This window comes from Lissotriton vulgaris, unplaced genomic scaffold (genome assembly GCF_964263255.1).
Source record: "Lissotriton vulgaris unplaced genomic scaffold, aLisVul1.2 SCAFFOLD_990, whole genome shotgun sequence".
Classification (NCBI taxonomy): domain Eukaryota; kingdom Metazoa; phylum Chordata; class Amphibia; order Caudata; family Salamandridae; genus Lissotriton; species Lissotriton vulgaris.
Window position 1 is genome coordinate 646,484 of NW_028255328.1, and position 25,276 is coordinate 671,759.

A 25,276-nucleotide genomic window follows, 5' to 3' on the forward strand; every position below is an offset into this window, starting at 1 on the left:
ATATTCTTCTCTGTGGTACTGTGTTTATAATTTGTTTCCTATGAGGATATCTATGTTGACATGTAAGGATATTCATATAACAAAATGTGCTCTCATGACTTACTGCTAGCTACTCTGATACAAAGCATGGGAATCTATGAAAGTTCCAATACTCTGGTAAGAAAACCAGTTACTTACCTGTAACTTTGGTTTTCCAGTATTGTTAACTTTCATAGATTCCCATGCGCCCTCCCTCCTCCCCTGGGAAAGCTCAGCCTCTTTTACTGAGATAGTTGCTGTTACACAACGGCTACGAAAAATTTGAGGCTCTCTCAGGAGGGTTTTAAGGGGTGAGGCTATTCTTATTGGTTGTTGCAGAATGTTTGGTCTCTTTTACAAAAAGAGGTGGACAATCTACAAAATGAGAAGAGGCCTAGGCCTAGTTTTCTCTTTTGTACTTACTGCTATGGCATTTTTTATTTACCCAGGCTCCCATTTCGACGATGGGGGAATGATACAAATCATGGGAATCTATGAAAGTTACCAATACTGGGAACCAAAGTTAGAGGTAAGTAACTTGTTTTCTTAAGCAGTAAGCAAGCTCATATATTTTGCTAAAGCTTTATAATAATGATGGAATTATTTACTTATGCCATTCTCATATTTTTTCCTTTGAGGTTTAGCCCTTCAGAATAGCATATACATTTTTTCTAAAGTGATCTGGTCTGAAGCATTCAGTTTCTTTCAGGCTGCATGAATACATTCAGTTAAGAGGCCTATTTAGTTTCATGTTCCTGCACAATGTTTCAAAAGGTGCCTCACTAATCAAAAGGGCCAGCTCTGCCATTTGCATTGTAGGAGTATCTATTTTAGAGAATTACTAGTTGTTCGAAGCTTTCACTGAATGGAAGAGTCGCTTCGCTTCTTTTTAAAAACTGATAAGCTTGCATGTTTGTTCTTACCATTGTAGGTATGCTCCAAGGAATTGCTCCTCCTATGGTTCCCATGATCCACCCCCAAGTTGCTATTGCAGCATCTCCAGCTACACTAGCTGGAGCGACCATAGTTTCTGAATGGACTGAATATAAAACGGCAGAAGGAAAGACCTATTATTATAACAATAGGACGCTGGAATCAACCTGGGAAAAACCCCAAGAACTCAAACAAAAAGGTAAAGGACTTTATAATAGCAAACTACAAGTTTATTTAATAAATCTTGGGATTTTTGATTTGAATATTTTAACATTACTCTGATAGTTCCTTTTAGGGTGTGTTTTATTACAGTGCTTCTATTGTTTCATTACTTTTAGACATCTTAGGGTTTACTGCTTTTTTTATCCAGAAACAACTTTGTTGTTTTCCCCTGGTTGCGTTTTAGCGAAAAATATTTTATGAAAGCAAAATCAGGCAGCATGGATTGATTGTCCACCAAAGTCCATATTTAGGAGTTGACATAGTAGTCACTTAGCAAGCCTTTAAATATATACATTGTTTATTCTTATAGCTTATTTATACACGTTTTTCATCCAAAAGCATGTTATGTTGTAGGAAAGAGGTTTTTTTCTCCTTTATTGTATTGTAAGTAGAAATGGGGTACAGAGTAAAACCACCTCTAGATAGGTTTCAAACATTTGACCTTTAATGCAATTTTTTCCTACCCATGTTCTTATTATGGCGGCCGAAAAATAGATCTCACTATAGCATACAGAATGACCAAAAGTGTGTGCGCTCATTAAATGTCATGGGTCGCTGTCACTTTGTTAAAATGGTATAACTGGCTAAAATAAGTGTCCTGAAACTTGTATCATTTTTTTACCCAGGGCATGTATTGGGCTGTTATAAGCAAAGTAAGAGGACTACTGGAAAGCTAAGAAATATAGCTAAAATTATGATCTGCAGTTTCACTGTTGAGTTTAACATGATGTCCAACCAGAACATATCACATTTGTAATGCATAATGTGCAAAGAATAATTTCATGGATGGCTATTATTGAAAAACGTTTTTTGTAGAAAAAGTAGAAGAAAAGCTTAAACCTGAACCGGTTGTGAAATCTGAACCAGTTGTTGACGAGCCAAAGTCCATGGAGACTGACGAAGAGGATCGGAAAGAAGAACCTCCACAGGAGATAGAGGTAAAAGACCCCAACTAAATGACTCCTACTAAATTTCTTGGTACTGCCACTTTTAATAATCTTCTAGTGCTTGGCTGAACACCCATATATTGGAGCTAAGCTGTTAACTTGCCCATTCTTTTTGACCTACCTAAGCCTTGTTGATATCCATTGTCCCCTTCTATCCTCATTTAAATTAGATGGCCCAACAAGTTTATTTTGCAATGCAATTTCATGATCCCTTTTATTCTTGCTGTGATTTGATCTGTTCTGATGGATGCTTCTAACCACAGATTCCTCACCTAGTGAATATTCCCTAGCTGTCAGACTGAATCTGGAAACTTTAAAAGCAGTTCTCCTCTGCTCTGGTACGTGGTGTCTTGTATCTCCATGACGACAATGTTCTGCTCCGGAAGTGATGAGTGGAACCACATACAAATGCCACCCATGCAACCTAATGTTAGTTCCTTTCTTTCTTTCCTTTAAACGCGGATCCGGAGAGTCTCTTTAGTATTTAGATCAGCTTATTTCAACCAGTGTGCAAGGGAGAATGTCACCCCATATACCAACAAAGTTTAAACCTTGTAGAGATGCCCAAACAGATGAATGAATGAACGATTACTCATTTATATAGCGCGTGGTTACCCGGAGGCATCCCAGCGCTGCAGTGGTCCCATTCATCCCCAGAGAGATTACGGAAATAGGAAGGTTTTTAACATTTTCCTAAACCTAGGATGGTTCTCCTCCATCCGAATAGGGTCCGGCAGGTTGTTCCAAAGTTTGGCTGACTGAACAGAAAAACGTCTGCCACCCATGCGGCTTCTCCTTATTCGTGGGACTGCCAGAAAGTTCTTACTGCTAGATCTAAGGGTCCTATTGGTTTGGTAAGGGCAAAACAACGGTTGAATTAGACCAGGTCCTGTCTTAGTTAAGGCTTTATGGACAATAGTCATAGCCTTAAATTCGACCCTTTGTTGTATCGGCAACCAATGAAGTTGCCGAAGAGCTGGTTTGGCAGAAGTTCTACGTGATATCTTTAAAAGCATCCGGGCTGCACAATTCTGTACAGTCTGTAGGACCCTGAGTGTCCCTAGTGGTGCCCCTAAATATACTTCGTTTGAATTGTCCAGGCGCGTTAAGATCAGGGCCTTGACTAATATCCGCCTTGCTTCGAACGGAAGCAGTCCAATGATTTTTCTAAGAGATCTCATCAGGGCATAGCAGGTCGCTGCTACCTTCTGCGCTTGCACCAAAAAGTTAAGTGCTGGGTCTAACCAAACCCCTAGACTTTTGATTTTCTCTTTGGGGGAAGGAGGATGACCCAAAATAGTAGGCCACCATCCGTCCACCGCGGAGGGAGCATCATGCCCAAGCATCATGATCTCCGTCTTTGTTCCATTAAGTTTCAGGAAAGAGGCATCCATCCACTCACGAACCTTGCTAAGGCAGGAGGAAAGTTTGTCATAAGTTGACATCTGGCCATAGAGGGTGATGATAAGCTGCGTATCATCAGCATACGTCACTAGTTGCACCCCCCAAGGTAACACCACCTCAGCCAGAGGCCTCATATAAATATTAAATAAGGTCGGGCTGAGGGACGACCCCTGGGGAACGCCACAGTGAAGATGTGAAGGTGGAGAGGAGATGTCGTCCTCAAATACTGAGAAAGTCCGATCGGAGAGGAAGGATTGCAGCCATTTCAGCGCGGTCCCAGTGACACCCACATCACCCATCCTTTGAATCAGAATAGATGAACAGATGAACAGATGTCTTTGATGAACCCTCACAAAGGCTGTTTGTGGTGCCTGGGACTGGAGCATGGCTCCACTCGGTCCAAGCCTTGTTGTAAAATGTAAATTGATACTTGTATAGCGCACTACTCACCCGCAAGGGTCTCAAGGCGCTTGTACGAATACCGCTGTGGAACCCATCCTGGCTTTCCCTGTGAGGCGTCCACTCCTGGGCACCCCCGAGGTGGAGGCCAGGCATCCTTAGCATTGTGGGGGCCGTTGTGGAGATTAAGCAAGCTATTGCCCAGAGTTGTAGAGTGGGACTCCATGATTGGAATAGGCACAGAGGCGAGAATTATCAGGTCCGTGGAATTTTGAGCCCAAGACCCGCCGAGGCGGGGAATTGAACCCTGGTCCCGGGCTGGAACTCTGCATCAGGGTCTTCCGCTCTAATCATTGAGCCACACTTCTCAGGCCTACCAATTAACAGGCAAGTTGCTTGTCAACACACACAGCCTGGCAACTCTGCTTTTTTTACACAGCATCCTATGCCAGAGAGTCTGGTGGTATAGTTGTCGGGTCGAAATCAATAGAAATATTTGGTAATCTGATTGTTTTTCCTCTACAAGATTTGCTCTGAGATCAGTAAATGCCAGCTGGCTTCTCAGACACTACTCTTATGCCCTTTGGAATACAGTGACTACATTTTACTGGGTTTCCCTTAACCAGGCTATTTAGATTGTTTGCGATGTGGCACAATTTTGAAACGGATCTGAGCTGGACGCCACTGATTGCTTGGAATGCACTCTGGGTTTTGCACCGGCATCCTTTATGGCTGGTTCTTGCAAAGCGGACTTTGCCTTGTAAAGTTTGAAGAAGAGCAGAGCCGCAGCACGTTCTTCAGACCTTTCTGCTGCCATAAGGCAATTCCATCAGCGATATCCCCCTCTCTGTGTCTACAGTAGATGCTTACAATTTCGCCAGCGCCAGTCTCCCCTTCATGCCCAGCAGGCGTTCAGCCGTTTCGTGGCAGAGGCCACGGTTCTCAGACAGCTAGGAAATCAGCGACAACATGCAGCTCATACCCTGCACCTCCTGCAGCCACATCTGTTAAACTGCTTTAGTTTTTTCTTGCTGGCACGCAGAAGCAGGATCCGATATTTCCTTCAAGGGTGCAGGCCATCATGACAGGCAGTTGGGTCCTCTAAATTGTCCATTGTTGCTATTAACTCCCTTCCCTTCTCTTCCTTCCCCCCCTCCACTTCCACTGCCTTCAGGGCTGCTGACATAGGACCATCCGTCAGTTTTATCACATGGAGTACAGGCCCTTTTGGCTTATCATAGACAGGATTCCGGCCGCTGAAGTAGGAACTGGATGTTACTTCCTCTACTTCCTTATGCCAAAGGAGGGCAGAAGCCTGTGTCCTATTTTAAATCTTCACCCACTTGATGCCTTCTTATGGAAGGAAAATTTCAAATGCAAGACGCTCCTGCTTGCCCAGGTCTGGCCTGCCCTAGATTCTTGAGACTGGATAGTGGGGTTGGACCGGCATGACGTTTATTTCTACATCTGCATCCTACACGCCTAGAGTATTTTCAATTTGAGGTGCTCCCCTTTGACTTCACCAGTGCCCCTCTGTGTTCATGAAAGTGATGACTGTGCTTGCAGCACACCTTCAGAGGTCTGTTGTACCAGTCTTCCCCTACCTAAGGCTGTCTGCTGATGGCTGGCTCGCCTCAGGTAGTTGTCAACACCTGCAGACAATGGTGAACCTTATAACATCATTGGAGTTCAATATCAACATGCAAAAGTCACACCTTGCTCATTTGCAGAGGCTCTTGTTAATTTTAGCCAATCTGGTTACGGTATGGTTTTGTGCATTTCCTCTGGTGCGGAGAGACAATGACATTCTGGCTATGATCTTGATGTATTGGCCTCGTTCTTGGATCTTAGAATGAATGACTAAGGCTCATGGAGTCGTTTGACACAGTCATCCTACTAGCCAAACAGTCCAGGTGGCACATGCTACTCTCGGTTGGATTGTTCCTGATTTCAAAGACTATAAAAACTCTGCATTGGTGGCTACAGGACTGCGAGTGGGTCAGTGGCAGGCCACTCTCCTTACCCTACCCAGAACCACGTATTAATCATTGCTGGATTGGAGGAGACCATCTGGGAGAGGTGGAGATCAGAACCCTCTGATCTCTGGCAGGGACTCCGCACCACATTAGTTTGTTGGAGTTAAGGGAGATTAGTATGGTGAGTAGGAAAGCCTTTAATGTCCTAAGGAAGGCTGGTGCAGGTACTCTCAGACTACACTACCACCATGTGGTACTGCAACAAGAAGGGTGGGGTGGGGCAGTGGGTTCTGTATCAGGAGGCACTACACCTCTGCAAGTGGCAGAACCACCAAAGAATTTCTCTGGTGTGGAACCACCTAGGGAGATCTTCAAACCAGGGCAGATGAAATTCTCCTTTTAAGGCACCTAGCGGGTAATTAGCTGTAGCTTCCTCCCCCAGAGATGGCACAGGTCACCACTGAGTGTTTGGAACGCGCCCTGGGATTGCCATTTGACAGCCCTTGTATGTTTGACAGCAAAATAGGCTTAACCTTGGAACGTTTAAAGGATGGCAGAGCTGCAGCACGTTCTTCGGGCCTCTCTGCTTCTGTAAGACTATTCCGTCAGCAATTTCACCCACTGTTGCTATGGTAGATGCTTCCAATTTCGCCAGCGCAAAACTCCCTGTTAAATGTAAATCCAGTATTTGTAAAGCGCAAACGGCTACCCGAAGGCATCCCGGCTCGGGGGTCCGTCGGGAAGATTAAGCAAGCTATTGCCCAGAGTCATATGGTGCTGGGCTGACCTGCCGCCGGGGCCCGAACCGCGAGCCCCAAATACCAGCGTCAGTCGCCCTGGCTGCGGCGCCACACCTCTTCCCTAGAGAACTGGTCTTTTCTTTACCACCCCCTCCACACCCCCCCTCCCACACACACACACACACTTGTGCCCCCTTTTTTAGCTACTAGATGCTGATTTTTGGCTTTGACAGCACACTGAGACATGCTAACATGACATCAGTGCCTATGCTCCTTCCCTAAAACCAGGTAGAGTCTACTTGTGCTACAATTGGATAGTGACTTTAGCACCCCTGTAAGTCCCTAGTAAATGGTTGAAGCTTAACGGTGCTGCAGTGAGGGCCAGGCCACGAGCGAATAGTAAGACCTCTTTGTAACAGGCGAGTGTCTCTTAGTCAGGCATGGCCGGGGCAGAGTCCGTCATAGTCAACCTCTGTGGGCGAGTGCCCTGAAACGAGGGGAGACGCTTCGCTCTGAGCCTCAGCAAACTTGCCAACGCCCACAGGAGTGCGCCTACACGTCCCAGCAGCCAGCGAGGGAACCTACGGACTGCCGGCCCCACCCCTCCCCGCATCACCGGGGGACTTTAAAACTGCTCGAGTCTCCCGCTTTAGACGCTTCGCTCTGAGCCTCAGCAAACTTGCCAACGCGCACAGGAGCGAGCCTACACGTTCTAGCAGCCAGCGGGGGAACCTATGGACTGCCGGCCCCTCCCCTCATCACCGGGAGACTTTAAAACTGCTCGCATCTCCCGCTTCGCAGGAGACGCTGCGCTCTGAGCCTCAGCAAACTTGCCAACGCGCACAGGAGTGCGCCTACATGTTCCAGCAGCCAGCGGGGGAACCTACAGACTGCCGGCCCCTCCCCTCATCACCGGGGGACTTTAAAACTGATGGCGTCTCCCACTTCGCGGGACACGCGCGCCCGGCCAAGTGAGTGACTGTACCCTTGTTTTGAGTGACACAGTAGATAGACATTATCTGTTATTCGGAAATAGGAGCCTGACCCATCCCTTGAAAAGATCATGGCAACTTCTCCAACTGCAGGTGGGAATGGTAGTAAATCTTCCGGCGGGACATTAATGGGCACCCTGGATAACTTTCTCGTAAGAGTGTCAACAGCCTTGGCCAAAGACATTGAACTAACAGAAAAGAGATTATCTCTTGACACTCCCTTTGATAAGAGATCCTCAATGGGAAGTTTGGCGAAGGCTAGGTCACCAGTCTCCCAGCAGTTTGATACCCAGGATATGTTGTCCTCCGTGGGGGGGGGATGAGAGAAGTCCGATATTACAGCCAGGTGGGCCCATGACACTCCCGGAACCACGCCCCACTACCTTAATGAGCATGAGCATCCCAAATACCACCTCGAGGAGTGTGCCTTCACCTAACATCAAGACTCGGTCAGCCAGTAATGCTAAAACGGGAACATTACAGCAATCGTTGGGTTTGACATCAAAAAAAGGAAACGTACTGGGGCACAAGCGCAAGCAATAGGAAGAAAAGCAAAAAATGGAAAAGAGCTTGTGCCCAATAATAATCCTACCCTAACCACTTCCCCCAGCTCTACACCATCACTACTAGTTAATGAAGGGGCTAATCTATTGCCAAGTGAGAGGGTTGAAGCATCGGTTGAGCTGGGCCCGTCTTTTTGGAAAAGACTAGAATGTACTGTTAAGAAGATCTGTCACCCAATATACGATAGACTGGACTCCATTGAAAACAGACTTGTGTGCCTTGAACTTTCACTTGCCTCAGCTCAGACGCGGGTGGGAAACCGGGGTAGTGGACCAAATTGCATGCAGATAAATGCGACAGGGCAAAGTGTTGTGGACGCTAATCCTAATGTTCCATCAAAAGGTAGTGATAGCACTGAATTAAAAGATCCCTCAGCGCCCTGTGCCGCATCTTTTCCCACCAAATTGACAGGGGTTAAACAAACAGTACAGAGTGATAGGACCCATCAAGCAGAAGCTAGTGGATCTGCAATGCAACAGCAAGCATTGTCCACATCCCCTCCTGCTCAAACTGTAGCTACTTTACCAATCCTAGAACTCCCCCCTGAATCACCCCCTTATGTGGTGGTTTTGGTGGGTGTTCCTCCCCTGGACCAGGGAAAAAGGGAGACATATATGGAACTTAAGAATAAGTGTATCTTTTGGCTCAATGCTAATCGACCATTGCCAACCCATATAAGTGCAGAAATTCTATTCGCCAGAAGATTGAATTGGGTGGGTAGGCGGCCAAAATCTATGGTGGGGGACTGCATTATTATTAATTTTAGGGACAGGAGGTGTCTTGAATACATCTGTAATTGGCCCCAAAAAGATTTATCGTCCCTAATCCAACCACTACCCTTGACTTATTTTTATGGATCAGCGCAGTTTTCACAAAGGGAAATCTTTCCAACGGGTAGGGCATTGAACCGTTGCGCCTTAGGGAATATAAGGTTGTTCAACAGGTTCGATGCTCTATCTGGGTTGGAGGATTGTGATTGACAGCAAACATTCGATTGCTGCACTAGGGCTAGTATAGCACCCTTGCCTGATGATAACGTAGCTAGGAGTACAGGCCAACTGACTAATAATGAATCAAACAGGGAGGGGCAGCTGGTCCCAAGCTCAACAAAGATAGTGTAGTTATTTTGCAGAAGGGCAGCAAAGTGCCATTATTGCACGTGCTGCGTAGGACAAATCATTCGCCATCCTCCGATTCAAATATATTGTCTCGGCATGATTCTTTTATAATGGCGGCTGAGAACGTCGGTAGGTCACCGAGTGCAGTCTGCCTGACATCACTAATATCTTGGAATCTGGCGGGCGTGGGGCCTAAATTAGCCTCGCCGAATTGGTCGGATTTTATTGATAAATTCGACATTTGTCCCTTCCAAGAGACCTGGTCTGTTGATTCTGTGTTTAGATTGGGCTACCTGAATTTCTATGTACCTGCTGTGAAAAGGCAAAAGGGCCGTCCAGTAGGAGGACTGGTGATTTGGGTTAAGCAGAATCTAAAATGTAATACCCAACTTCTTCCGGTTTCAAACTGCGATATTCTCGCAGTGAGATTTAGCTTCCCGTCTAGCCAAAAAATTGATATCTTTAATGTTTATGCCAGGGGTTTACCAGGAGGTAAAAAATGCCAGCCAATGTACTGCCTTTGATTGCGGGAGATTTTAATACGACTTTCGAGCCATTAGGGCTCGACGACCTGAATCTAACAGAGGAGGAGGACTCTAGATGGGGAGTGCCCCAACTTGAGATAAAACCTATATTTATTTATTTTTTATTTAAAGGTTTTGTAGAGCGCGTAGTAACCCTAGAGCATCCCAGCGCTAAACCTGAATCTCCGAGGGTTTCAGCAATTGAGGGAGTTAAGGGTGAGGAAAAAGGAGGGTCTTTAGTGCTTTCCTAAACTGAAGGAGATTGTGTTCTAATCTCAGTCTTCTTGGGAGGTTGTTCCAGTGTTTGGCCGTGTGGACCGAGAAGCGGCGGCCACCGGCCCTGGCTTTTTTAACTCTGGGGACTGTGATGAGGTTTTCTCCGCTGGACCGGAGGGCCCTTTCCGCTTTATAGGGGATGATGAATTCCTTGAGGAGGGGAGGGCCGTTGTTGTTAAGGGTTTTGTGGGCCAGACAGAGAGCCTTGAAGGCCACTCTTTCTCTGACTGGGAGCCAGTGGAGAGACTTGAGGGCTGGTTTAGCAGATGATCTTGCTGGTGTACCGGTCAGCAGGCGCGCGGCGGCGTTTTGAACTTTCTGCAAGGTGTTGAGCGTGGCTTCGGGAGCTCCAGATATATTGAGTTGCAGTAGTCCAGTCTCGCCAGAATGAGGCCCTGAATGAGAAGTTTCTTGGCGTTCGCTGGGAGCAAGGGGAAGACCTTTCTGCAGGCTCTGAGGAGTCCGAAGCATATTCCTGCAGTCTTTTTTGCCTGTGTTCTAAAGCTTAGGTCGTTTTCTATCCAGACGCCTAGGCTTTTGACCTCTTCCTTAGGGGTGGGGGGGTCACCCAAGCAGTCGGGCCAGAGGTGAGGCGGCAGGGAGGGCCCTTTGTGGCCGAGCATCAGTATCTCGGTCTTTGAGCCGTTTAGCTTTAGTGAGGAGAGGTTCATCCAGCGGTGGACTTCGGTGAGACAACTGTGGAGGTCAGAGGGGGAGTGGTGGGGGTGTGAGAGGGTTACCACCAGCTGGGTATCGTCTGCGTAGTTGATGATTGATACGCCGAACGCACTGACCAGTTTCTCCAGTGGGGCCATGTATACGTTAAACAACGTAGGGCTCAAGGATGAGCCCTGCGGTACTCCACAGCGGAGGGGGATAACGGGTGAGTGGCTGTCGTTCTCCCAAACTTGGAAGGAACGGCCTGTTAGGAAGGATTTTAGCCACTTCAGGGCCGTACCCCTTACTCCGATTTCTCCCAGTCGTTGGATTAGGTTGAGATGGTCCACAGTGTCGAAGGCCACACTGAGGTCCAGGAGGATCACTGCCACTGATCCTCCCGTGTCCAGAATGCTTCTGGCCTTCTCCACTGCTGCCAGGAGGGCGATGTCGGTGCCCTGTCCTGGACGAAACCCTGTCTGGGAGACCCCTAGTAGGTTGTTTGTCTCCAGGAATAGTGACAGTTGTTTGTTCACTAACTTCTCCGTGATCTTACTATTTCCTGGGAGAAGGGAGATGGGTCTGTAATTGGAGAGGTCCTGTGGGTCTAAAGAAGGTTTTTTTAGTAGGCCTTTGACCGCTGCCGCTTTCCAGCTGGGGGGTACTATGCCCTGCGAGAAGGAGGAGTTTATCAATGCCGTGAGGGGGGGTGTGATGGTGCTAGTCACTTTTTCAGGAAGCGGAGGGGTGCGGGGTCGAGGGGGGACCTACTTTTGATTGAGGCCAGTGTTGCCTCAATCTCTTCCGTGGTGACTGGACCAAAGGTGTCCAGGGAGGGTGAGGGGCTATCAAGCGGATGGGAGGGATGGGTGGAAGAATTAGTAAGATCCCAATCCGTATGCCCCGGTTCGGGGGGGGGGAATGGCTGAGAGAATTTTTTTTATTTTCTCGTCAAAGAAGGTAGCAAGATTAGTACATTTGCTTTCCGCTTCTTTGGGGTCGAGTGGCTTGAGAGGGGGGTCAGGGGCATGAAGGAGTTCTTTCAGAACGGCAAAGGTTTCGTGGGCCGAGCATGCCGCATTTTTGATTCTGCCCTCGTAGAATACAATTTTGGTATTGCGTAGCTCCTTTTTATAGACATTTATGGAGGTACGAAATGTGTCTTTTTTCTCTGCTGTTTTGTCCTTCCTCCAGAGGCGTTCGTTCCTCTTGCAAGCTTTCCGCAAAAGGTTGAGTTCAGGGGTATACCAGGGGGACGGGTTGACTCTCTTGGTGCGTTTCAAGGAGCAGGTTTTTGGCAGGATGGTATCTAGGATGGTATCTATCTTAATGGACAGAGGCCGCAATGCATCTGAAGGGGCTCTGCTTGGGGAATCAGCTGAGAGCCGCTAATGGCCGAACACCGTCGGATAGGATGGGCAATAAAACTTATGACAATGGCATTAGGTCCAGCAATATAGATTATCTGCTTGTGCACCTAAAGCTGTGGCATTCTCTTGTGGACATGGAGGTAAAGACTCGTATAGAGAGTGATCATAACCCCCTGACTTCACTGTTCAGCTGGGGTTTAGAGGGAATGGCTTGAGTGACCCATGGTCTAATAGCCCCAGAAACTGTTCTAACAAACGATGAGCGCCACCTTAAGTGGTGCAAAGTTGCTGAGCACCCTGATGCATTAATTGCTATCAAGTCCAATGTCGACAAGGTATCAGCAACTATGGGGACAGGTGTAATTAATGGGACAATGTATACTCCTTTTATGGTAGCCCATGCTAACCTCTTCGCCAATCTTAAAACCTATTTCTGTAAACCGAGCTCAGTTAGGAGAAAACCAAGGAAAAAACCGGAGAGCTGGTATAATACTTGTAGGCAAGCCCGGGCTGAGCTGGGCCTAGTATTAAAATCTAGCCTTCTGCTTAGGGGATGTTGACAGGGCGCTAGACTCCGTAATTGAGGGTCGTGCCCCAGGTATGGATTGCGGCAGGGTTGCGTCATGGCACCTACCCTGTTCTCGCTCTTCGTGGACAGGGTGGCGGACTACCTCTCCCTGGTCCCCACTGATGCCCCTGTGATGGCTGGTAATTGTGTCCCAATCCTCATGTTTGTGGACGATAACTTGATAATCTCAAAAACACCGAGTGGTCTCTAACGGGTCCTCCGGCGCTTCGAAGACTTCTGCCTGTTGCGCGGACTAGAAATAAATACTGCCAAAACAAAGTTTGTCTCTTTATGAACATAAACCTTCCAAGTCTTTTAAACCTTTTAGAGGAAGCATATACATGAATAAGTGCCCTCTACAGCAGGTTGACGCTTTTACCTATCCGGGGGTCACCCTGCAGAGGGACATGCGCTGGAATAGTCAACTAGATCTGACTACATTAAAGCACCAGCAACAGTCAGGACTTCTTCTGAAAAGGTTCAAAACCTCATTGACGAAACCTTATAGCCCACTTCTTGAGATCTATGGGATGAAGGTGCTAAGTTCGGCCCTTTATGGTTCTGAACTATGGGGGTTTGAAAATCTTAAACACCTGACATTAGCGGAAAATGAGTATTTGCGAAAAGCTACTAGCGTCCCGCAAAGTACCCCTTTGAGACCATTGCTGTGGGACCTTGGTAGGAGAGCAGTTCAAGATCTGGCTATTCTACGGCCATTATTGTATTGGCATAGAATATGGACCACCGAGGAACTACAGCATTATGCTTGCGGTCTAAAGGAAATCATTGAAAAGGATTGCTTCCACAAAATAAATTGGTTGAATGCAATTAGATCCCTGTTGGTGAGATTGGGAATGAGTGAATTGTGGGACGATCCCTCAAATGCAGTATTTCCATCTAAAAAAAACATGAAGGCCAAATATTGGGAGATGATCAACTCAACAACATGTACAAAATGCCTTTCCTCTCACCTTACAGGACGATTCCTTGAATTTAACACTTATCCAGAGCTGGAATTGTATTGGGACGCCATAGAGAAACCGGTTGACCGCAAGCTCTATTTCCAATTTAGGGTAGGCACCCTTCCAACAAGGTTATTTACAGCAAAATGGGTGGGAGTAACTGATGACAAATGCCCTAGGTGCAGGGACCAACAAGAATCTATAAGTCACTTCTTATTTTTTTGTCCCCTATATGCAGCACCTCGGAAAAGTGGGTAAAGCCAGTCTGTCAACTAATTGGTACTCGCAGACATGAAGAGGCACTGAGAATTTTATGCACAGATCCCAGTCCCCCAATTGCTATAGCCATGGCTAAATTTTTTTAATGGGCTTGGGTAATCCGATCGAAACAGTTATTACAGTAAGATGAGAAGTGATTTAGCTTGATCTCCTGAAATCTATTAAAAATAATGGGAGGATATATATTTTTTTTATTATGATCAACTGAGTTTCAAGTAGTGATTGTCAGATTGTAAATATTGTAAATCTGGATTTATTTTTTTTAAATGATTTTATTCGGTATTTTATGTGACTAAATATTCGACATTAGTCCTATGGAGTTTAATTATGTCTTAATTATTTATATAAATTCATCTTGTCATGTTATTTTATTCTGCAAATGATGTATGTTTTATGCAACGCTTTTATGACTTAACTGTCGAATAAAGTTTATGAAACGGAAACAGTACTCCAGCTACCTAGGGTATGGGTACTAAAGAGTCTCTAAGGGCTGCAGCATATCGTATGCCACCTTAAGGGAACCACATACAAATTACACACAGATTGCCATTGTAGGCTGAGTAACATGGTGCAAACCATGAGTGAAAACACAATATGACACACTTCTGTGTCATGCCAAAGTCACTACATCGAATATATGCAAGTCACCTCTACAGTAGTCCTTGAGCCCTAATGCAGGTTGCATTTGATTTTGTGAGGACATAACGACATGAACAGATATGTCCCTGTGATGTCTAATTCTATATCTAGATATTGCAAGTAAGCAGGGAAGTCATCTTAAGGTATGCACTGAACACTAGTCCAGTCTAGTTCCCCAGCTACATAATGGCTTCACTGAAACATATGGTATTTGATATCAAAGACCTCGTATTAATAAACACACACTTATACCAGTGATGGATTTATTACTACAGTCACCCAGAGGGTACCTTAGAGGTACCCCCTGAAACCTACCAGCCCTCCATTGAGCTCCCTGACTGGTTCAGTCCATGCTGCTTCCACAGACTAGTTTCTGACCCCATTCGGACCTCAGGAGGTCAGGAATAATGCCTGCTATTGGGAGAGATGTTATCACCTCCTCCCCCAGGAAAGGCTGTGGTCATCTAGGGGGTGTAGTGACCCCATGGGTAAATAGCCTATTGGCTACTACCCCTCACTCCCCTTAACACCCCTAAATTGAGCAATTGGGAGACCGCCAGATACCAAGGCTTCAGGTTCGACGGATTAAGAGAAGGAGTGGACAAAGAAGAGTCTGGTCACGAGAAACGAGGAGCAACAAATGACTTGGTGCCAACCCTGCCAGCTGCCTCCAACAATCGTGGAAGAAGCAGACTCATCCTGCTGCTGTGCAGTCTTCAAGAAACCCAGAGGGCTGCCAGTGCTTTGCCAATTGCCTGAAGAAACTTCTTTGGAGTTGAAGGGCTACTCTCCTGCAGCTGCATGAACCAAAGATGCAAGGTGCAGTCCCCAGAGTTGCCGCTTCCCGGACAGCCAGACACAGCAGCTCCCCAGGAAGAGGACCCTGTGCTCCTGAAGGTCAGTTCTGTCTCCCCACAGAGTAGGAGCACACCAGGCCCCGTCAGAGCGGCACATGACCAATACCCTTAAAAGAGAAAGGAGTTGTTTACCTGTATTTCTAGATCACTTTTGGAGGAACTGTAACCAACCATGCATTCAGGTCAATATCCGAAGTCTCCACACAAACTATACACTGTCACTGACCGAGCAAGGTGAGATACTGGAGGAGTTTACTTTCTTAATGCATCAGTTGGTTTTCCAGACTCTCCAGATTGCAACCTATCTAGCTAATTCAACGCTTTTTATAAATGAGTTTTCTTTGCAAATGTATTATCCTGGTGAGCTTTTTGAAGAACATAAACTAAACTTTGCCAATATTGCCTTTAGATAATTTCATTTTGTGTATTGTTTAATGCACTTTCAGCAAATGTCCTCCATTTTATATATTTTGTTTAAAAATAAGAAGGTGCTCTTGCATACTTCTCAGGGGACATTGTTGGGCTCATGATTCATTGGAAATGCCTTTGAACAAGAATTAGCATTACTGTTAAGCGTGACCCACTAGAAGTATGAAAGACACTTGTTGCATCTGTGCTTCTGATTAAGTGTAGATAGGTAATTAGTTTGTGAAACGTTCTCAATGTTTATAATATAAATATGGGATCACTTAAGCATCCGGATACAAGTCCATACTTTTGTTTGCTAACATGCACTGAGGGGCATACACGCTTCCTAGGCAGGGTAATGAATATTGTCTCTAACAGCTGCTTACCTTTTCCACACTTGATTCAAATCAAGCAAGTAAAGTGACTCGCCTTCTTGTTTTTGGATCAGACCTTCAGTTTTTGGTCACTTAAGCTTACTGAATTGTGCTATAGATTTCAGAATATGTATCATTTTTAGATTCCTGAACAGTGAAATCAGATATGCTTAATCACAGCTTTCATTTTCTTCCAGGAACCAAAAGAGGAGGAAATGACAGAGGAAGAAAAGGCTGCTCAAAAAGCAAAGCCAGTGGCTACCACAGCGATTCCTGGCACTCCATGGTATTTATCATCACTAGCGCATGTTTTCATGTACACTGTAATTTCCGTTACCTCCAGTAAGTGTGTTGTTAAACATCTATTCTAAACATTACAAAATGATCCGTATTGACATAAAAAAACACAGGATTTTCTGCTTTGTTGCAGTTGGATGAAATGCATAGTATTTATTTCTATACATGGCTCAAGATATTGGGAACATCTGTCATATGCTGCCTAACATGAGGCACAGCTTGCTGAATTAAAGAGGAACTGATATACATTGATGTTGTTTTAGTGGATACCGCTAACCAAAGATTCTTCACCTTTAGAAGAGACCCTAGGGTGCCAGACTAGATCCAGAGAATTTTTCAGCAATCCCCCCCATATGCTGCTAAGTGGCGTTGTGCAGATCTGCGCTGACTCCATACCACCCCAAACATGACTGAACATAGTTGCATTGTACCATCCCTTGCCGTTTACATCAGTTCCTTTCTCTAGACACCTTCCGATTTGATTTAGAGTTCTACTTTCAACTTTGAAAATTCAGAGCTCCACTTACAACTTTGTCATGTACCGGCTTTAAGTACACTTTGCATACGTAAAAAAAAATCTCATGCATCCTCTAAAAGTCAACCTGCCCCTCAAAAGTATTGAAGGCGCACTGTATGTCTCCACTACGGAAGAGAATCCAACACCTCCTCACAGATCTACAGAAGCCTGTAATTGCAACCTGGAGAGGATAAAAATGGGTTCCAGGCATGTGGGCTGCTGAATTCATATCTGTGCATAGATCGCCACCTAGTGTTGGGTCCGGATGATTGCACATTGTTGTCCTGGAAGAGTCTTCGAAGTATCACGAGATAGGTGGCTCCTCCCCTGGACTACAGTGCGCATGGGCATCGCCTCCATCCCCAGATTGTTTTTTTCCGCCATTGGGTTCGGATGTGTTTCGGTTCCCTCTGTCGGAACCGATAGTTGTTCAACTTCTACTCGAGACCAAAAGGTCTTTAGGCTGGGCGTCGGTATAGTTGCGTACGGGTTTCTTTCTGACTCTCAGCTCCGATCTCTTGCTGCCCTTCCACGTGCTTTCGGCGCGGTCGGGCCTATACTACACTCTTGCTATGGAGCGAACTCCGTTTAAGAAGTGCCCGTTGTGTCACTCTAAATATTCACACCTCGACGTGCACCCGGTGTGCAATACCTGCTTGTCGCCGGATCACCGCGAAGACACCTGCATGGCGTGTTCGAAATTCCGGAGCAAGAAGACTTTAAAGATTCGTCGGGCCAATAGGCTCCAGGCTAGGTTATCGGCCACGGCGCCCCCGCCAGACGACATTTTCCAAGAATCTGTCGAGGGAGAAGACGACGTGCAAGGTTCGGACTCTAATCCCGCATCCGAGGGAGAGACCTACGACGCGGGTGAGGAGAACTTTGACGAAGTCACCGACGAGGTAGGGGACGACGATCAGGCTTTTGCCACGATGGGAGATAGCTCGGAGGAAGAGCATCCCCAACCTGACTCAGGGGTTGTTCCCCTTCATGCGACCCAGGTCGAGGGATCGCCTTCGGGCCTTACCCAGGATCTAACTATGAGTCCTACGTCCCCGCCTCCGGGCCCGGTCACGGACATTTATGAACCATCACTTACGTCGAAGAAAACGAAAGTGAAGCCAACTGGTCACGCATCCTCGGATGCGAAACCGAAAGTGAAAGTGGCGCTGGTGAAGAAGGTTCTGGAGGCGTCAACTTCCAAGAAAACTAAAATGGCCGACTTGAAGAGCCACGCCAAAATGGCCGACCCGAAGCCCTCGGGGTCGGCGCCGAAGGCGAAGTCCTCCGACGCGGCTGCGTCGGCGCCGAAAGGGGTCGCGGACCCGAAGACTGCTCCAAAGAAGCGTCAGGGCGACGACGCGCATAGGCATGGGGCGTCGGCCCCGAAGAAGGTGCCTGCCGGCGAACAGGCTCTCGAAGATGAGGGGTCGCTCGAACCGGTCCAGCCCTCTCCGGCCTGGACAAAGAAGGTAGCGGAATCCTTGCAGCGGATTCGAAAGGCCAGTGTGGTTCCCGCTCAGGACGCCAGTACGCCTAAGCTCACGCCTAAGCCTGTGAGGGAGCAAACGCCTATCCGTTTCACCCTACCGCCAAAGTCGGCGCCGAAGGCCTTCGCGCCGAAACAGGGCGGACCCTCGAAGGAGGCATTAACGCCGAAGGCTGCCTTGGCGGTGTCGAAGCTTCGTCTCCAGCCGCTTGCGGAAGAGGAACGTCGTGAGGTAATCATCGACGCCAACACCGGAAAACTGTCGCTCCTCAAACGGAAGATCACGACGGAGCCGGCGTTGGAACCCTTTAAGATCCCTCTCAAAAACAAAAGGGACTCCGAGGACTCTTCAGCTTTGGTGGAACCTGTGTCCCCACAAACCCTAGGACACTCGCCGACGCATTCCGCCGCAGCCGATGCGGACGAGGAAGGTGACGAGTACAACTATCGGGCGTACTCTGATCCGGAGGAGGAGCACGTACCGTGGTCCGCCGGAGGCGACACGGAGGACCCGCAGTCGGGTCAGGACACTCAACTTTTCGCGGCCAAGACGTCCCCGACTGAGGACTCGGCGGCCTTCAATGCTCTGATAGAGAGAGCTGCTGCTAACCACGACGTCGAGCTGCACTCGGACCCCGTGGATGTGGACTTCTTGTTCGACACCTTCTCGGTAGCCGAAAAGTCTGTCAAAACGCTACCGATGCTTAAGGGGGTGCTTAAACATGCAACAGAGGTTTTCAAGGAGCCCACCCGAGCGCGTGTGGTCAACCCTCGCATCGACAGGAAATATAAGGCAGCGCCCACGGATCCTACATATATCAAGGGACACTTGCCATTGGACTCCTTGGTTGTTTCCAACGCTCGGAAGAGGGCGAACTCTCAAACTACTGGTGACGCTCCTCCCCCAGACAAAGAGTCCAAGATCTTTGAGGCCTCAGGCAAACGAATTGCTGCACAGGCAGCTAATATCTGGAGAATATCTAACACCCAAGCCTTACTTGCACGTTATGATAGGGCCCATTATGACACATTTGAGGCCATACTGCAACACTTGCCTGACCAATACAAGGAGGCAGGAGAGATGCTGATTCAGGAGGGTAAACTCATTACGAATGCATCCATCAAATGTGCACTGGATGTGGCAGACACAGCCTCCAGGGCTATCAATACCAGTGTGCTGCTTCGACGCCATGCCTGGCTTAGAATTTCAGGGTTCAAACCCGACATCCAAACTACGATCCTCAATCAAACAGTGAATCCTGACCACCTGTTTGGCCCTGAGGTGGATGCCACACTGGAGAAAATGAAAAAAGATACGGAAACTGCCAAGTCTATGGGGGCTTTACAAAGTCAGCAGTTTCGGAGTGGTTCCTTTCGCCGCTCAAACTCCAGAGGCACCTCAAGGGGACAGGCATCCCAGTCAACCCAATATTACAAGAGTAACACCCAAGCCTCGTATAACAACAAGGGTCGAGGTGGTTACAGAGGCAATAATGTCAAGGGCAGGGGACGTGGAAACAATAGCTCCAGGTCCACCACCACCAACAAACAGTGACGTCTTGTCACTGCCCCCCGACCATGCAACACCGGTCGGGGGGGAGACTCCAGCAGTTCCTGCCGGCGTGGAAGTCCATCACCACGGACAGGTGGGTGAGGTCTATTATCCAGTACGGGTACTGTCTAGAGCTTACGTCCATTCCACCGGACATACCCCCAAGGAGCCGTCCTATGTCAGGCGAGCACTTGACCTTGTTGCAGCAAGAAGTTCTAGTCATGCTGCAAAAAGGGGCGATAGAGCTCGTTCCATTGCAAGAGCGGGCAACAGGGGTTTACTCCCTGTATTTTCTGATTCCCAAGAAGGACGGATCCCTCAGGCCGATCCTGGACCTCAGGCCCCTGAACTGGTACATCCTCTCGGAGCACTTCCATATGCTCACGTTGCAGCAGGTGCTTCCCCTGCTTCAACAGGGGGACTTCCTGGCTACGCTGGATCTGAAAGATTCCTATTTTCATATCCCCCTGCATCCTTCCCACAGGAAGTATCTCAGATTCACGATCTTAGACCAGCATTACCAGTTCAAGGTTCTGCCGTTCGGGGTCACCACGGCACCGAGAGTGTTTACCAAGTGCCTAGCGACTGTGGCAGCGCATCTCCGTCGCCAGCACGTCCACGTCTTTCCCTACCTGGACGACTGGCTCATTCAAGCAAGGACAGAACAGCAGTGCGTCGACCACGTGTCACGCACCATTCATCTCCTGCACGATCTGGGATTCTCTCTGAACTACCCAAAGTCCCATCTCCAGCCCGCCCACGTGCAACAGTACCTGGGCGCGACAATCAACACTCTGGCAGCCACCGCGCAGCCAAATTCAGTGAGAATCGCCAGTATCCAGGTGCTGATCCAACGATTCAGACCCCAACACTCGCTTCCAGCGAAGGTGTTCATGCAGTTGATAGGCATGATGGCCTCCTGCATCTCCATTGTCCCGCACGCGAGACTACATATGCGTCCGCTTCAGGAGTGCCTTGCACGTCAGTGGACTCAGGCTCATGGGCAACTGACAGACCTAGTGTTGGTGAGCGGTCGGGCATACAACTCTCTGCATTGGTGGAATCCACACAACCTTTGCAAGGGCCGACCATTCCAAGAGCCTGTCCCACAGATTATCCTGACGACGGACGCCTCTCTCCAGGGATGGGGAGCGCATGTCCTCCATTACACTGTGCAGGGACTATGGACACTACAGCAAAGGAAGATGCACATCAATGTGTTGGAACTGATGGCAATCTTCATGGCCTTGAAGGCATTCAAAGTACATCTGTGCAACAAAGTCGTGTTGATCCGGACGGACAACATGACGGCCATGTACTACATCCAGAAGCAAGGAGGCACGCACTCTCCACAGCTGTCTCATCTGGCTCAGAGCATGTGGAAGTGGGCCATTCAGAGGAACATCTTCCTCATGGCAGAGCATCTCCCGGGCAAGGACAATCAAATGGCGGATCTGCTCAGCAGGCACAGCCATCAGATGCACGAGTGGGAGATACATCCATCAGTACTCCAACCGTACTTCCAAAGGTGGGGTCATCCAGAGATAGACCTGTTCGCCACAAAGGAGAACGCAAAATGCCAAAGCTTCGCCGCCAGGTTCCCACACCCGCAATCACAGGGCAATGCGATGTGGATGAACTGGTCAGGCAAATTTGCGTACGCTTTTCCCCCAGCACCTCTGATACCGCTGGTGGCACGCAAGCTCAGGCAGCACTCGATGACTCTCATCCTGGTTGCTCCAACGTGGGCTCGCCAACCGTGGTACACCACGTTTCTGGAACTCTCTGTGGTACCGCATCAAAGGCTTCATCTCACTCCCAGCCTTCTGACGCAGAGCCATGGCGACATTCAGCACCCAGATCCGCAACAGCTCAACCTGGCGATCTGGCTCCTGAAGTCCTAGAGTTTGGCTACCTCAATCTACCTCCCGATTGCATGAACATCATTCGGGAGGCAAGGAAGCCCATTACTAGAGCTTGTTATGCGGCTAAATGGAAGAGGTTTGTCATCTACTGTGTTAACCACGATATTGACCCGCTAGATGCTTCCATTCAAAACATCATTTGTTACCTGTTCCACCTGTACCAATGCAATCTGGCATACTCTTCCATCCGCATTCACCTGTCTGCTATGGCAGCATACCTCCAGAATAGGCAGCACCTGTCACTCTTTAAGGTCCCTGCTATCAAGGCCTTTCTGGAAGGACTCAAAAGGGTCATTCCACCAAGGACCCCACCAGCTCCAGAATGGAACCTCAATGTGGTTCTTACGAGGCTGATGGGTCCTCCCTTTGAGCCACTGCACTCTTGTGAGCTTCAGTTTCTGACTTGGAAGGTTGCGTTCTTAGTAGCAATTACATTGCTACGGAGGGTTAGCGAGCTGCAGGCGCTCACCATCCAAGAACCTTACTTCCAGGTACATGCTAACAGGGTGGTGCTCCGCACTAACCCTAAATTCCTACCCAAAGTGGTATCCCAATTCCACTTAAACCAGACAATTGAATTGCCGGTGTTTTTCCAAAACCCAGAGACACTGGCGGAGCGCATGCTCCACACCCTTGATGTTAAGAGGGCCTTGATGTATTATGTAGACAGGACAAAAGATTTTCGCAAAACCAAGCAGCTTTTTGTTGCTTTTGCCACACACCACAAGGGAAACGCTATCTCAAAAGCAGGGATTGCTAGGTGGATAGTAAAGTGCATTCAGATCTGTTACGCTAAAGCTAAGCGCACCCTCACTATCCCACCGAGGGCCCACTCCACCAGGAAGTTGGGGGCCTCTATGGCTTTCCTAGGTAACATTCCCTTAGAAGATATCTGTAGAGCAGCCACATGGTCTACCACACATACTTTCACTAAGCACTACTGTGTAGACGTGCATTCCAAACAGCAGGCAGCTGTTGGTCAGGCTGTTCTAAAAACACTTTTTCAGACTGCTGCAGCTGGCACGGGCGGCCGCCGATAATGGAGGGACTGCTATGTATTCTATGCACAGATATGAATTCAGCAGCCCACATGCCTCGAACTGCAAATGCTACTTACCAGTATGCATCTGTTCTTGGCATGTAGGGCTGCTGACATTCATATCGCCCACCCTCCTCCCCGGCGCCTGTAGCAGCTGCAGTATTCATTCATATATATACATATGCTCATAGCATGGTCATCACTCACATTCTTCACTCCATCTCTGCCAATGGCTAAAAACAATCTGGGGATGGAGGCGATGCCCATGCGCACTGTAGTCCAGGGGAGGAGCCACCTATCTCGTGATACTTCGAAGACTCTTCCAGGACAACAATGTGCAATCATCCGGACCCAACACTAGGTGGCGATCTATGCACAGATATGAATGTCAGCAGCCCTACATGCCAAGAACAGATGCATACTGGTAAGTAGCATTTGCAATATCCTTCCAAAGCCAGGTCTCCTATTTCAACACAGATGACACCCATTTATCCTATGCGCCATTTTCACCAGGTGCTTTTCCCTCCTTTATCTGTTACAATTTTTTGTGATATATTAGCCAGGGGAGCGGCTAAGTGGGGCATACATTTGACAGAACCACAGTCGGCTAATTCGGTTATCTCAAACTTTGCAGCCAAATGTAGCTTCAAAAACCTTGCTGTTACTTGGCATAGTTTATTTCCAAGAGGAAAAGTTCCTTGACCGGGCATCTATCAAAGTGGCTATTCTGCACCTGTTGACAATATATAGGGCACCTCCTCAAGATCCAAATTTACTTAAAAGCCGGATTCTTTTCTAATGATGTTGGTATGGTGCAGACTTTCCTCAGTTATGAGGCTACCACTCTCTCCTGGCAGTTCGGACTGGACTGATCTAATTGATTTGCATATGGCTGGGTCCAAACTGGAATGGCAAGGCTGAGCAAAAAAAGATGGATTTAGGTCCAGATCTCTGTACTGGGGTGAAGTAATGACATTGTTCTGCATTCTGCCCATCAATTGTTGTTTTTGCATTTGTCAACCCAAGTGGGACGGGTATTCCCAGACGTAGGTCCTGTGCTCTCCACTTCACTGGAGCTAAGCTATCCTGCCTGATAAAGACTGAAAGCCCGAAACTGGTCCTAGGATGCTTGTTTCCAGTCCAGGGAGGACCTGGTCTGGCAGTTCGGGCTGGGCTGTTTTCATTGGGCATAGGGTCAAGACTGATTTGCATATGGCTGGGTCCAAACTGGAATGACATGGTGAGCAAAAAAACTATGGATTTAGGCTCAGATCTCTGTACTGGGGTGAATGTATGACATTGTTCTGCATTCTGTCGATCAATTGTTGTTTTAAATAAGTGACTGTATACTACTGGCAGGAAAGTATTTGGGGCAGCAGCCTAAAATGCCAGCTCAATGCCTCTCCTAGGAAGATGTAAAAGAGAAATCTCTGAAAAGTCCACATTCAAGATTTATTCCTGATCTCGTTCCCAGAGTCTGAGCTGCTCGAGAGGCCCGTCTTCTTCACACTCCCAAGTCTTCAGGTAAAGAAAAAAAACATTTAGGATTCGGCTTCCTCACGCGATCACATTCGCCTTAACAGGTACGGGGGGGGGGGGGGGTAATGCCACTGCTCTCTATTACTCCTTTGAAATCGCCTGACCTCCGAGCCGAACCCTCAACTCTTATGGCACAGCCTGAATTTCTGGGGCCAAACTCCATGCTGCTTCAGGTGAAGAGTTCTGCACATCCGTACTCTGGCACGTTCAGTCCCCACCAATCTCCCTCTGATGTGCCTCTGGGCCTCAACGAGCTGCAAAGTCCTCCACCTGGACTATTGCTGGTTTGTTCGCCCTCCGTGCCAGTTGGACCCTCAGAGCCCATTTTTCCTCCAGCTCTACTATCTATCCCACTTTTAGTCTGGGATCTGTGCCAGCCCTGTGTTTTTCGCTGCCCATGCGGTCTATCGACGCTGGGCGAGGACCCGATCATTCTCTCCAACATCTAGTCTGGTCCGATCCAACATCAACTGGAGTTGCGCCCGAATCCAGCTAAGGCGCCTCTTTCTCCATTGAGCTTTCCAGCCCCTCAAGGGAGGCGCCCTACCTTGCACTAGCTTTCTGACACCGATTCTGATGACTGTGTTCAGCCTGATAAGTTCAGTTAGCCCTATATTGATGACAATTGGTACAAGGACTTGCAAGGGGCTAGTGTCCTCAATACCTCTACGGAAACTGCTCTTTTTTATCC

General features: G+C 47.9%; 1 protein-coding gene across 1 annotated transcript in view; it reads left to right on the forward strand.

Moving 5' to 3' along the window:
- LOC147659167 (uncharacterized) overlaps positions 1-25,276 on the forward strand; it is a 372,891-nt gene that overhangs the window by 225,523 nt on the left and 122,092 nt on the right. Inside the window, exons 7-9 of the mRNA XM_086951924.1 lie at positions 950-1,150; positions 1,990-2,111; positions 16,425-16,513. Of these exons, the coding sequence (XP_086808050.1) occupies positions 950-1,150; positions 1,990-2,111; positions 16,425-16,513 (412 nt within the window). The remainder of the gene's footprint in view (positions 1-949; positions 1,151-1,989; positions 2,112-16,424; positions 16,514-25,276) is intronic.